Source organism: Erinaceus europaeus, chromosome 10 (assembly GCF_950295315.1).
Source record: "Erinaceus europaeus chromosome 10, mEriEur2.1, whole genome shotgun sequence".
Lineage (NCBI taxonomy): Eukaryota > Metazoa > Chordata > Mammalia > Eulipotyphla > Erinaceidae > Erinaceus > Erinaceus europaeus.
The window spans coordinates 80,480,563-80,495,402 of record NC_080171.1 but is presented as its reverse complement, the minus strand read 5'-3'; the positions used below and the strand labels follow the sequence as shown (position 1 = coordinate 80,495,402).

Genomic DNA, 14,840 nt, shown 5'->3' with positions numbered 1-14,840 from the left:
GGCTAAGATAGTTGACTGTGTGATCTTTTTACAGCCCTTCTGTTACAGTGGATGATCTGAAGAACCTTTTTATAGAAGCTGGATGTTCAGTGAAGGCTTTCAAATTCTTTCAGTAAGTTCACACTACACTAACATTAATTGATATGATATGCAAAACTTTAAGCCAACTCCATGAGATATTCAAAGTTGGGGAGTTAGTTTGTAGACAGAATTAATTCTCTATATACTTTAATATTTATTTATTTATTATTGGATGAAGACAGAAGTTGAGGGGGAGGGAGAGAGACACCTGCAGCCCTGCTTCACGATTCATGAAGCTTTCCCCCTACATATGGGGACTAGGGGCTTTAACCTGGGGTCCTTGTGCACTTTTTTTTTTTGTTTTGGCCTGCAGGGTTATCGCTGGGGCTAAGTGCCTGCACTACATCCACTGCTCTTAGAGGCCTTTTTTTCCCTTCATTTTTGTTGCCCTTGCTGTTATCATTGACATTGCCATTGTTGCTGATGGCTAGGACAGAGAAAAATCAAGAGAGATGGAGAAGACAGAGGGGGAGAGGAGAAAAGTAGACACCTGTAGACCTGCTTCACCGCCTGTGAGGTGACGCCCCTACAGGTGGGGAGCCATGGGCTTAAACTGGGATCCTTGTGCCAGTCCTTGCGCTTTGTGCCATGTGCACTTAACCCACTACGCTACCAACTGCCCCTCCCCCAGTTCATTTTAATGGGTATGCTTAACCAGGTGCACCACCACTTGGTCCCTCTATATACTTTTTCTACCTCCTATATCATTTTCAGGAAGGACCGCAAAATGGCACTCATTCAGTTGGGATCTGTGGAAGAAGCAATCCAGGCCCTCATTGAGCTTCACAATCATGACCTTGGAGAAAATCACCATCTCAGAGTCTCCTTCTCAAAATCTACCATCTGACTTTTCTGTGAATTTTTCTCCTAAGACTGGACCATAATATCAGCAAACTTCAGACATAGACTGAAACAAATCAAGACCAGTTTTGCCTCTTTCACAAAAATATCTGTTTGATATTAAAGAATGCTAAAAGGAATCAAGAAATATTCTCTTTTCCACCCATAAATATATGATCAAAGGTTTAGTTTTCCTTTGTACCATAGTTCTATGAAAATAACTTTAGGAAAGTTTTCTTTTCAGTAGTTAATTACTTATATTAAATTGTATTTAAAGAGGATACTTTTAGCTAAAGTCCAGATCAGCCTTATACAGCATTTCTAATTCCTTTGTACTTTGACTTTTATAATTACTTACAACAGTTTTTAACCTTATGATTCCAAAATTTTACCCCTGCAGGAAATTAGCCTCACTTACAAATTATGCCATTTATTTGGCATATATTGATGGTTATTATATGTAAAGTGATTTGTAGTAAAAGCACATTTGTAAATTTAGTTATTTTCTTTTTATCCTCCCCCCATTATAAGACGCTCCTTTGAGTAATGCTTCTTTTTTTTTTAAAGTTATTAAGACTATTTGGAGAAATGAAGTGTCACAACTGTCCCAAGGAAAATTAGGTTGACTCCGACCAGTATCATTAAGATGTTAAGATAATTAGTAATTTTATTAGAAATATGTTAAAAATTTTGAAATGATACCTGCTAAATAATATGATCCTGGAAACTTTAAAAAGTAATCCTACTTATAAACTACTTTTTTATAATTGTTTTGACAAAAAAAAAAGGTTTACAGTCTTAAGGAATATATTCAGGTCTATCATATGGTTTGACAGATTTTTTAAAAGTTATTTTTTGGTATGGTCTTTTAGAAAAAAAGAAACTCAAGGGTTTTTTGTACCACTATGATCTCTAATACTTATTCAGAATTACTGTGTATTTACTTAATTTCTTATATGTGCCTTATGTGCTTATGAAACAATAGGTTAGAATTTTATCTTAAGTATCTTGCAAGCTATATTGTGGGCTTGGGCTTGGCGAGCTTCCCCCCACCCCCTTTCTGTTTTGGTAGGGACTTTAAAATTGTTTTAATTGCGATATGAAGTGGTTTTCAATAAGTAATAGCTTTTATTCAAATTTTTGGTGCTTTGGTGCAGAGATGGGCTGGGGAAGAGTGAATGGTTTTGGAATAACTCAGTGCACACCTGTAGGCCTCTTCACATTACAACCAATAGCAGTCACTGCCAGTTATAGTATACTACTTTGGGGCTATAAAATGCAACCTCAGTTTCTAGATCTGGTCTAATTCTTATCACTCATTAGAATTTGTCTCAGGATTACTTGTCTTGTCTCTTTACTCTGAGAGCTTGCTTTTATTTGTTAATTTAACAAAGCAAAGTTCCCACATATATGGAATTTGAGAAGCTGGGTTCTTTCTCAAACTCTGTCCTCACTTGTCTTTGGTTGAATGTACAATACATTTTAATATTACTTCAGTGATTGTGTAATTTAAAATTGTTTCTTTTTTAAAGATAAACTTTGATTTGTTATTATTTTTTCAATGCCTGATCATATTTTATAAAGCAAAATTTGTCAAAAAAGGTTCATTTTTATTCATTCTTCTTGCCCTTTTCAGATTTTTAGAGTGACTCATCTCACCTACTAAAAGAATATTTCAACCTCTTTGCTATATGTCAGCCATTAATTTGAGCGTACACAAATTTTTACAAAAGAAATTTTACCCCAAAAATTGGAGACTGTATGTGAGATTCTATATTGAGTAAAAGTATATTTCACTCAACACTGAGTAGCGGTTGGTAGGATGGGGAGGGGCAGTGGATTCTAATTTGAGACCTTTCAAATCAGTTAGTATTAGCTTAAGAGATAGGTATAACCAATCATCTATCTATATTTGCTTCACTTAGGAAGTATACTTCTCTCAAAACAGTAAGAAGGGAAGGGAAAAACTTAGGAAATCTTCTAAAATGTACTTCTTTTTTTTTCTTCCAAAAAAGCACAATTATAATTTCCAATGGCATTTTAAATTGGGTTATTACTTCATTTGCTTCAAGTTAGGAATTACTGTGTAGTTTTATTTCATGATTCTGATAATATTCAATGTAAAAGTAGCAAAAGTAGCAGAAGGGGAATCATAATGGTGTTAAATGTATTTTGAAGTAGAAAATGGCCTTTAAGTCTGCGAGAACATTTAAATCCTTTTCAGGGATTTGTGTATGTCTGTGTGTATAAATAAGTGTATATACGTGCATACACTCTTCTGTTGTTGTACATACATATATGCACATTACATTTTAATTTATTGACAAATTTAATCAAATTAAGATTTTGGTAAAAAAAAAGTTGGGAAAAGTAAGATATTCTTGTTTAAGATAGTGTGTTTGAAATCATCCATTTGTGTCTAAAATTATCAGTAGCACAAGGATCTTGTCCATATTGAACCTGTTTGCTGTTTGAATTATAGAGATCTAAACTATTTGTGTTGGCATAATTTCTATAAAAAGTTTTAATAATATCAGGGTGGGGGAAATTATATCTATATTTTTATTCAGCATGCATTTATTGATAGAAGCAATGCTTTGTTTTTGTTGTTTAACTGTTGTATCCTATTTGTAAGTTTATTTACTTTATCTTACAGAGTATTGCTGGACCATTTTTGGAGGTATCTTGACTTTTACACAAATACATACAGGATTTTAAAAGTATCAGTGCACATTTAGCAGTAGTGATTTATGCCAAAAAATTTTATTTTGACACTTAGGTGATTTTCTTAATAGTAAAAGGTATTTTGTTGGAGAGACATTAAAAATGAATCATTGTCTTCATTGAAAACTTGCTGAGAAGTATCTGAATCACCTAGTAGCTCCTACAAACACTGTAAATTAAGACTAATCAGTTACGTATAGTAGTATTTCTGATTTTGTTGTAATAAACAGATTTCACAGTTTCTAGATGTACAGGTTTGCCTGCTTAGCTCTTTTGGAAACAATAAATGCCCTCTTTTGTTCCACCTCAGTGGTGAATATAAGTTTTACTTCGGTAGATTAGAAGTAACTCATAAATGCTTCTACTCAGTTTCATATAAACTTTTTAAGGATTTTATACCACTCGGCAGCAAGATTTATACTGTGAGTATATTTTCATCCAATTTTTCTTCTAGTCTCAGAAAGTAAGCTCAAATCTATGTGTCCCCGTCTCTCCCAGTGAATCATTTAAAAACCTTAAGTTTGCCAAACCACTGTCTATTCCATAGAAAACAAACATAGTGTGTGCTGTTATTTTTTAAACCAAAAAACAAGACTGCATAAAAACATTTTTCCTGGTTTTTCTTAATCTGCTATTAACAAGAATAAAACTGCCAGACTTAAAAGCATTCTACTACTGTGCTAAAAGATATGCAATTTTGATTGCACAAAACATGTCCTTTAAAGAAAATAACTCAGTTGCCAACTATGTTGTTATCTACAAGACTATTTGCAGGGAGTCGGGCGGTAGTACAGTGGGTTAAGCGCATGTGGTGAGAAGTTTAAGGACCAGCATAAGGATCCCGGTTCGAGTCCCTGGCTCCCCACCTGCAGCGGAGTTGCTTTACAAGTGGTGAAGCAGGTCTGCAGGTGTCTATCTTTCTCTCCCCCTCTCTGTCTTCCCCTCTTCCATTTCTCCCTGTCCTATCCAACAATGACAACATCAATAACAACAATAATAACTACAACAATGAAACAAGGGCAACAAAAAGGAATACATAAGTATAGAAGAAAAGACTTTGCAGTCTTTTTTCAGAGAAAATTATAGCTTATGAATGACTTAAGAACAAAATTGTAGTATTGGTTTTATAAAGGGAGGGAACAAAGCAGGACCAAAGTTTATATGTGCCTTCTTCAGTAATCAAAATTAATAATTTTCTTCCTATTTGAGACTAAGATAGTATCAGTATTCTGGTTTTCAGGAAATAAAGTACTTTGTAGGAATGTTATCCTGCAAACTGTATAAGGAAAGAATTATAACTATATAAATGAGGTCACTGTTAACTTTTGCCTTTATATAACATTGTCCAGGTCCATGAATATAGCTGCTATATACCTTTGTTAGTCATCTTACTTTTTGTAACCTGAGGCATGTGATCCAGAGAACAGGGATAGTACTCTGGTCCGGTGACCTTGGTGTGCTAATAGTCCTGATTGAAAGCTGTTTATGGCAAGCTTAAATCAACTCTAGATAGCCTTTTTGTTGTTGCTTCCAGTTCACAAATCTTTGTAGTAACAAATATTTAAGTAGCTATTTTTGATGTGCTTGAAAAAAATGTCACTCTGCCCTTTTTTTCCCTTACCATTGTTAACCAGATCTTTTAAAAATTCATCCATATCCAGAAAATACTAGTTATAAGGATTGTTAACCAAGCAGTTTTCATCAAAATGTCAACTCATTGCTCTGACCAAAGACTGATTGTTTGATTTTAACTCTTTGTGAAATGTCTCCCTAGTTCCCAGTTCCTTTCTGAAAGACCCAGTACAAAGAGGCCTTTACTGCCTATTTTCTTTTGAAGAATAGACAACTTAGAGAAAATGGGATTTTTGTTTGAACAGAATGGATTAAGGTGACAAAAGTTCGGTAGGCACTTTGAGTACTGTATTTAAGAATAAAAAGTAGCAGTAGCACAGCTAGGAGCCTCTGACACTGACATAGTCTTATATTTTATATGGTCTGCTCATAAAATTCCCTCTTTCAGTTTATATGAATGTTCATGTAGAGGAGAAAATGTAAATATTTCTAACAGCCATTTTTTTTTAACCAGGCCAAAAAATAAGTTTTGGGAACAAGTTCGCATATAAAATGGTTTTATATAAAACATCAGTTGTCTTGTATATTTTGATAAGCAACAGTACCAGCTTTTGTTTGTAACAGCTTGTGGAATTGGAAGAAAAGGATTTTGTGGTTGTTTAAGTGACCAATGTTATAAATGCAAAGAGAAGATAAAATATTAAAAACCATATTTTCTAAAAGTGTAGTGCATGGTTAATTCAAGCTTCTGTACACTACAGTATATTCCATTCATTCAGTTTGTATATTTGCTGACTATCTCTAATCTGACTATCTCTAATCTCTTACTAACAAGTATAACAATGTAGCATGTGTTTTAATAAATGTCATGACATCTGTATCTCTTTAAAATTTTTCTGTGTTCTTGTCTGTACTTTAGGTTTTCCCCTTGTCTTACCTATAATTTTAATAGCATCACATTTCTTTTTCATAGCTATTCATCAAAACTTGTCATAATTAAAGATTAGCAAGTACATGCTCATAGTTTTTAAAACTTAAGGGGCTGGGGCTGAACCAGTGTCCAAGGAGTGCATGTGCACTCAGCCACGTCAGCACTATATTAGTTTTTAAAGCATTTTTGGCAAAATATAAACTAAAGCTCTGACCAAACTTGACTGAAATACTTATTTACTCAGAATAGGTCTTATCATGATTAAGAGTCATGCATAAAGACAGAGTTTTGAAAATAAATGAATCTAAGAAACTTAGTAGCACTCTTACTATTCTTGAAAGATAAGATGGAGAGGGCTGGTCTCAATACACCTGGCTGAGCACATACATTATCATGCACAAGGATCCAGTTTCACACGCCACTTGCAGGGTGGTGGGGGGAAAGCTTCAAGAGAAATGAAGCAGTAACACAGGTATCTCTCTCCCCATCTATCACTTCCCTCTCAGTTTCTGTCTCTACACACAGACACACAAAATAAATAAAACATTTTTTAAATTTTAATTTATTTATAAAAAGGAAACACAAAACCATAGGATAAGAGGGGTACAACTACACAATTCCCACCACCAGAATTCTGTATCCTATCCCCTCCCCTGATAGCTTTCCTATTCTTTTTTTTTATATATAAAAAGGAAATATTGACTAAACCATAGGATAAAAGGGGTAAGAAGATCTGAAAGGGAAACTAAAAGCAGGACCTGACTAAATCGTAAGTAGGGCACCAAAGTAAAAACCCTGTGGTGAGGGGTAGACATGCAGCTTCCTGGGACAGTGGGGGGTGGGAGTGAGTGGGAAGGATGAGTCACTGTCTTTTGTTGGTGGGAATGGTGTTTATGTACACTCCTAGTAAAGTGTAGTTATATAAATCACTAGATAATTAATATGAGGGGGAAATTAATTGTATGTCTCGAAGTTTTTAAAACACAGACTGAGTCTTTTTAATATATAGGATGTGTATTTGATGTGCGGACTCTCAAAAGCCTAGACCAAGTAGATCAGAAGCAACCAATAGCACAGCTATATACAAGATACTGGGTACTGTACAGCAAACCCTAACAAAAGGACTTTTCAAAGTTAACCCAATTACCAAATAATGTGATGATAACATTAACTATCCATTGTTTTTTGGAACCCTAAGACAGCAGGAACCTCACATCTCCACTATAGAGCCTCTACTTCCCCCAGTCCTTGAACCTTTGGATAGGGCCCACTTTCCCGGATGCCTCTCCCAATTCATATCAAATAATATTGCATCTGCTGATCGCAACCTAATCAACGCAACGATTGCCACTTCAACATGCTTCAGCTCAGACTGTGTCCAGAGACTTCACATGTGGAATGACAACCCTTCAGCTTCATTACTCGGGTGAGACCTTTCCTTACATAGTATACTCTTAATTCCATCCCAGGTGGTTCACTTTCTAACAAAGACCCAAAACCTAGATATACACCAGTTTCTGTGAGAGAGCATATGTTCACACATATCCATAAACTACTGCAAAATATATACCTGAAAGCAGAAGTATACTAGAGTTTGCAGCGAGTACCCCCCTAACACTTCCTCTCCACTATTCCAAGCTTTGGGTCCATGATAAATTTGTTTGGCTTTGTATGTTAACCCTCTTTTCAGTCACCAGGTTCCAGATGCCATCAGGATGCCAGCCAGGGTTCCCTGGACTGAAGACCCCACCAATGTGCCCTGGAGCTCCGCTTCCCCAGAGACCCACCCTACTAAGGAAAGAGAGAGGCAGACTGGGAGTATGGACCGACCAGTCAACGTCCATGTTCAGCAGGAAAGCAATTACAGAAGGCAGACCTTCCACCTTCTGCAACCCACAATGACCCTGGGTCCATGCTCCCAGAGGGATAGAGAGTGGGAAAGCTATCAGGGGAGGGGGTGGGATATGGAGATTGGGTGGTGGGAATTGTGTGGAGTTGTACCCCTTCTACCCTATGGATTTGTTAATTTATCCTTTCTTAAATAAAAAAGAAAAAGGAAACATTGACTAAACCATAGGATAAAAGGGGTACAACTTAACACAGTTACTACCACCAGAACTCTGTATCCCATCCCTTCCCCTGATAGCTTTCCTATCCTTTAGCCCTCTGGGAGTATGGACCCAAGGTCATTGTGGGATGCAGAAGGTGGAAGGTCTGGCATCTGTTATTGCTTCCCCATGAACATGGGCATTGACAGGCCCATCCATACTTCCAGCCTGCCTCTCTCTTTCCCTAATGGTGCAGGGTTCTGGGAAACTGGAGCTCCAGGACACATTGGTGGGGTTGTCTGTCCAGGGAAGTCTGGTTGACATCATGCTAGCATCTGGAACCTGGTGGCTGAAAAGGGAGTTAACATATGAAGCCAAACAAGTTGCTGACTAATCATGAACCTAAAGGCTGAAATAGTGCAGATGAAGAGTTGTGGGGTGGGGGTGTCTCCATTTTGTAGACAGCTAGTAGGCATATTTTAGTTATATTCCAAAGGGCCTGTGGCTATACTAGTTTTTTTTTTTTTTCTTTTTTCCCCTGAGCCTGAAATCTGATATGCAGGTGGATCCAAGTTATTGTCTGGGGAGATAATGTCATGGCTGGAAAAAGGACCAGAAAGCTGGATCAGGGAAGAGAGTAGCTCCTAAATATGGGAAACAGGTATAAACATTGTTGACTGTAAACCCCATCGATTTGATGTGATCTGGGGCCAATATTCAACTTAGGAGCTTATGTGACCTCAGCATCCCTGTAGATCTGAGCTCACATTCTGTGGTCATGAGTAGGTACATTCCAAGCTGCCCCAATATCAGGACCCATCTTCCTCAGGTGTAGCATGGAAGATGGAACATTCTCTACTGTTGTTGATCCAAGTTGAGGGCAAGGTCCTATGGGGGCTCACAAAGGGGTCTGTTTTGTTGTTCCTGATAGAGATGACCGGTAACAATGGAGAGAGGGATATATTCAAGGCGTAGGCCCATCATGTCTGTTTGGGAATCTCAGGACTCCCTGACTAGGGCCCCAGCTTATGGGGTGACCTGATAGTAACTAAAGAGTCATCCTTAATGTATGCCAGTCTCTTGCCCATATTCAGCTTTTGCAGTCCTTGCTTTGATAAGGATAGCTTGGGAGTGAGTGATGGAATTGTAACAGAAGTAGGTGAGGAGGGTATCTAAGTAGACACTTTCATTATGAACTTTATACTGACTCACTGTAGACTATTGTGTACTTTTCCTTTCAGGTATATATTTTGCCCTAATTTATGGATACATGATTTATGTGAACATGTGCCCTATCTCATGGGACCTGGTCTATATCTAGGTTTTGGGACTTTGTTAGGAAGTGAACCTCCTGGAATGGAATTAGAGAATTCTATGAAAGGAAAGGTCTCACCCGAGTAATGAGGCTGAAGGGTTGACATTCCATGCCTGACGTCTCTGGACACAGTGTGAAGTAAAGCATACCGAGGTGGTACTCGTTGTGTTGATTAGGTTGGAATCAGCAGATTCAATATCATTTGGTATGCATTAAGAGTAGCATGCAGGAAAGGGAGCCCCACCCTAGACGTTCCAGGACTAGGGAAATACAGGCTCTATAGAGGAAGTGGCAGGTTCCTGCTGTCTTAGGGCTTAAGAAGGCAATAGTTATTGCTGTAATCACGTTTGGCAATTGGGTTAACTTTGAAAAATTCCTTTGTTAGGATTTGCTGTATCATATACAACATCACCATAATTTATGTCCTTTGACATCATTTGTATATAGCTGTGCCACCGGTTGCTTCTGTTCTCCCTGGTCTAAGCTTTTAAGAGAGTCAACATTTTAAAGACTCAGCTTATGGTCTGTCCATTAAAAAGTTTGAGACATTCAATCAATTTTCCCCTCATTAATTAGTGATTTATATGACTACAAAATAATAGGAGTGTACATAAACCCCATTCCCACCACCAAAAGACTGTATCCCATTCCATACTTCTGCTCCCCCCCCCCCCCATGAAGCTGAACATCCACCCTCACCCTCAACCCAAGGTTTTCACTTTGGTGCCCTACTCCAAATAAAATATTTTTTTAAAGATAGTGGCACAGGGGGCCTAGTACATTGTGCATTGAGTATCAAACCTGACTTGAAGTATGAGGTCTAGAGTTTGATCCGTTGTATCATATATGCTCTGCTTCTCTCAACCTCTTATGCTCTTTTTTATTAATAAATGTTTTCCAACAATATTTATTTAAAGTAGATGTAAATGGTGGGGCCAGGTGGTAGCACAACTGGTTGAGCATACATATTACAGTGCACAAGGACCCAGGTTCAAGCCCCCAGTTTCCATCTGCAGAGGGAAAGCATGAGCAGCGGAGTAGTGCTGCTGGTGTCTGCCTCTTCCTCTATCTCCCCCTTCCCTCTGAATTTCTGTTTCTATCTTAAATAAATAAGGGGCCATGCAGTGGCACATTTGGTTGAATGCGCATGTTGCTATGTGCAAGGCCCTAGGTTCAAGCCCCTTGCTCTCCATGTGTAAAGGGTAAATGTCACAAGCAGTAAAGGAAGGGCTGTAGGTGTCTCTGTCATCCTCTCCTCTATCCCCCCCCCATTATTCTGTCATATCAAAAAATATGTATATTTAAAATATTTAGAAAAATAAAAATATATGTATTTAAAAGTAGATATATGTGACACAGACGAAAGTGACTTTTTTCTAAGGCCATAATCAACTAGAACACTGGTTCCTTGGTGTTTTTCAGTACTCTCAGTTGTACTCAGCTGTTACAGTTCAGTTCTACCAGGTAACATGAGGGTAAAGATAATGAAAGTCTGAGGGCCAGGAGATATGACAAGCACACACTTTACCATGTGTAAGGACCTGGGTACAAACCCCTGGCTGCCACATGGAGGCACTTGCACAGGAAGTTTCATAGTTTGATGAGTAGTGGGGCAGTGCTGTGGTCTTTCACCCCCCTTAGCTTAAAAATAAAATAAAATAAAATAAAGGTCTGCCAGTAGCAGAGGAATCCTGCAGGCAAGAAGCCCCAGTGGTGACACTGATAGTCAAAATTGATCATGAAAGTCTGGTCAAAAAAAATAGGGTGCTTAAAACTACCATCACCAACTTAAAAATATTGCATAAATGATGAGAATGTTTCTGCTGAACTGTAAAAATATTGCTTTCAAGTTCTAAATTAGAGAAAATGAACTTCAATTTAGTTAGTTTTTGTATTAGTCTCCTAGGATTGAATAACAAAAGTACCATAGCACTTTTAGTTTAAAACACAAAAATTAACTTGTTTACAATTCTGTATGTTTGAATTTCAAGATAAAAGTATCACCAGGGTTCATTTCTTCTGATACCTCTTGGTTTATAAATGATCATCTCCTTGTGTATCCATATAGTCTTTACTCTGTATATTTGTTCTAATCTCATTATTTAGTAAAAATCCCAGTTATATTGAGTGAGGGCCCACCTATCTGAACTCTTTGACTTGGTTAACTTTTTAAGCTGTTTTAATTATCTTTATTTATTTACTGAATAGAGACTACCAGAAATCTTGAAATCAAGATGGGGATGATAGGGCGAGAAACCTGCTAACTTCACCATTCGCGAAACTTTCCCCCTGTAGGTAGAGACTGAGGGCTTGAACCTAGGTCTTTGCGCATTGTAACATGCACTTGACCTGAGGTGTGGTGTCACCTGGCCCTCCTTGATTACCTCTTTAAAGGTACTTCCTTTCTCAAATTACAGTGCATTCTGTATATAACAAGGGGGAGAGGCAGGTGGTGGCACAACCGATAAAGTGCACAAGTGCTCTAGGATCTGAGTTCAAGCTTCGGTCTCCACCTGCAGGGGGAGCGAGTGGTTGAGCAGCCTGCAGATATCTCTTCTTTCTTAACCTATTTCTCTTATCTCATGTTTTGTTTGTTTGTTTGTTTGTTTGTTTAATATATATGGGAGTGGGGACAGACACAATTCAGCTCATGAGACTGCTTGAACAACTCACTACTGGGGAGTCGGGCTGTAGCGCAGCGGGTTAAGCGCAGGTGGCACAAAGCACAAGGACCGGCACAAGGATCCCGGTTCGAACCCCGGCTCCCCACCTGCAGGGGAGTCACTTCACAGGCGGTGAAGCAGGTCTGCAGGTGTCTATCTTTCTCTCCTCCTCTCTGTCTTCCCCTCCTCTCTCCATTTCTCTGTCCTATCCAACAACAACAATAAAACAACAAGGGCAACAAAAGGGAATAAATAAATAAAAAATAAATATTTTTTTTTAAAAGTAAAAAAAAAAAAAAAAAAACAACTCACTACTGATTGATTATACCAGCTCTTGAACTAGTTGCTGGGAAAGAAGATTTTGGATATGGTGACTTGCCTTTTAGAAATGAGTGACCTAATAGAAATCCAGCTTAATTTTTACTAGTCAAATAGTTTGAGCTCTTTCTAAGATATACACTATTATTTGAATAAATATGAGGACATGGTCAAACAAACTTTCCAATTTCAAATGCCCAACATTTCTTAATTGAACTAGAATGCTAAGTGGAGGAATAATTAAAAGTGTTAAACTTACTTCATGTACAACATGAGTGATTGTCACTATATCAGTGCTTGTTTTCCTGTTGTCATATTTTAACTTTCAGTGGAAATTTGTCAGTGTTATTATTATGACAAACTGGTAAAATTCTCTTAACAGTGTTGTTGGAATTACATTGTTCTTAAGCCTTTAGTTTTAGATATGCAAGTCTCATCTGCTAGTGTAAAGATAGTATGACAAAGAAAAGCTGAGTCTAATGTTCCATGAAAATTTGTATATCTCCCTTTCTCCTTCCTTTTTACCAGTATTCTGTTCAGCTCTGGCTTATGTTAGTGCAAGGGACTTCAGAACCTCAGACATGAGACTTTTTGCATAATCATTCTACTATCTTCCCCCAACTACTTTCTTTCAATTCTGTGTTTATTCTGTATTGGATGGGCTAGGTGGTGGCACACCTGGTTGAGTGCACATGCTACAGTACACACAGACTTGAGTTCAAGTTCCCAACCCCTACCTGCAGGGGAGAAGCTTCACTAACAGTGAAGTAATGCTGAGGGTATCTCTCCTTCTATGTCTTCCCCCTATGCTCTTGACTCCTCTCTATCTCTAAAGTAAATAATATTCTTTAAATATAAAAAATTAATAAAGGTTCTTGGACAGGGTAACAGAAAACTCAGTAGTTTGTTGAAATTAATTGTTCTCAGGTTAAATAAAATCTATATTCCTGTTTCATGTCCTAACTTAAGGAAATATCATCTAAATCCTTGACCTTGCAGAATATAAATGGTAAATTGTAACAGTAGAATTGTCTTTAACCAAATGAAAGATGGTATTAATTATGTGAATAGTAGACAAGGTATACTTTACAGCACAAGACAAGAATAGATTTCTGATAGAAATGATATACTCATTAATAAAAAAGATATGTCTGCATTCTAGTTTTCACTATCTCATTTTATAGTTATGTACATCAACACACACAAAAAAGCCCTATAGAATCTTAAGGTCTTAGGATGTTAAACAAAGGAAATGATGCACAAACAAATACCTAATTATTTTATACCAGGTTCAAAAATGGGATAGTGATTACCTTTGGGAAGAAGGTAATTTAGGGTGTCAGAAGAGGTTTCTGTTGTGTGTGCTTATCTATATGATTTAAAATTTTTATTGGATAGACAGAGGAAGACAGAGGGAGAAAGACACCTGGAGCGTTGTTTCACTGCTTGTAAAGCTTTCCCCCTGTAGGTGGGGACTGGATACTTGAATGAGTATCCTTGTACCTTGTAACGTGTATTCAACCTGGTCATCACTACCCAGCTGTTGGGTAGTTGCCATCTCCCCCTGGCTTCTGCTTAACCATATGCCTATATAGGGATTTTACTGATCCAAAGCTTTGGTCTATTTACATAAATCACTTTTACATAAAGCACTCCAGGGCATTGGTGGTTCTATGATAGGATTCTCTCCTGCTCCACCCCCTCCTTGTCACACACTGATCCCTTCTTTGTCACACTCTGATTTTCACCAGTCACTTTTCTCTCCACCCTCTCTATATCACATCCTGTTTCCACCCTACTTGGAGAGTATAAAAACAGCTGCTCTTCTGATTAAAGACACTTGGAAATTGCTTTCCGGCTCCGAGAGTTCCAGAGTGTATCTCCTGCGGAAGTTGGTGCAGCACGAGTTCCTGATCCCTCTCCCACACAGCAGCCTAGATCAGCTCCAGTTGAGTTCTCTCCAACCCAGAGAGCACTAGCTCGGGAAGAAGTACCCTCAGGCTATCCCGGCACCCAGCCCCTATCATTTTCTATTATTAGTAATTTAATTTTGCTTTACAAAATTATAACGTTTCAGAGGTGTAGTTTTCACACCTACATATGTGTGTTTACAACTCACCACACCCACCACTAAGGTTTCTGTGCCCCTCCCTTCCTTCTGGCATGGTGTGTAGTTTTATTAATCTTTGTACCAGTTATCCAGAAGTGTTTGCTTTTTGATAATTCACTGATCTTGTACACTTAGGATTTGATCACTTATCTGTGTATTATTCTGCATTTCAAAGGTTTTGAAAGATGATTGTAATTGAACAAGGAACTATAAACTAGTTTCCTTCTAAAATCTACTG

The 14,840-nt window shown here is 37.8% G+C and overlaps 1 protein-coding gene and 1 long non-coding RNA gene across 3 annotated transcripts in view; one reads left to right on the top strand and one right to left on the bottom strand.

Annotated features, from left to right (window-relative positions):
* The window catches only part of PTBP3 (polypyrimidine tract binding protein 3), an 81,531-nt gene extending 77,577 nt beyond the window's left edge, over positions 1–3,954 (top strand). For both annotated transcript variants that reach the window (XM_060199961.1, XM_060199960.1), the window contains 2 exons: positions 35–112; positions 796–3,954. In XM_060199961.1, coding sequence (XP_060055944.1) covers positions 35–112; positions 796–928 — 211 coding nt within the window. In that variant the 3' untranslated portion in view covers positions 929–3,954. The remainder of the gene's footprint in view (positions 1–34; positions 113–795) is intronic.
* Positions 1–14,840, bottom strand: part of LOC132540903 (uncharacterized) — a 66,501-nt gene that overhangs the window by 10,116 nt on the left and 41,545 nt on the right. The gene's annotated exons all lie outside the window — the stretch shown is intronic.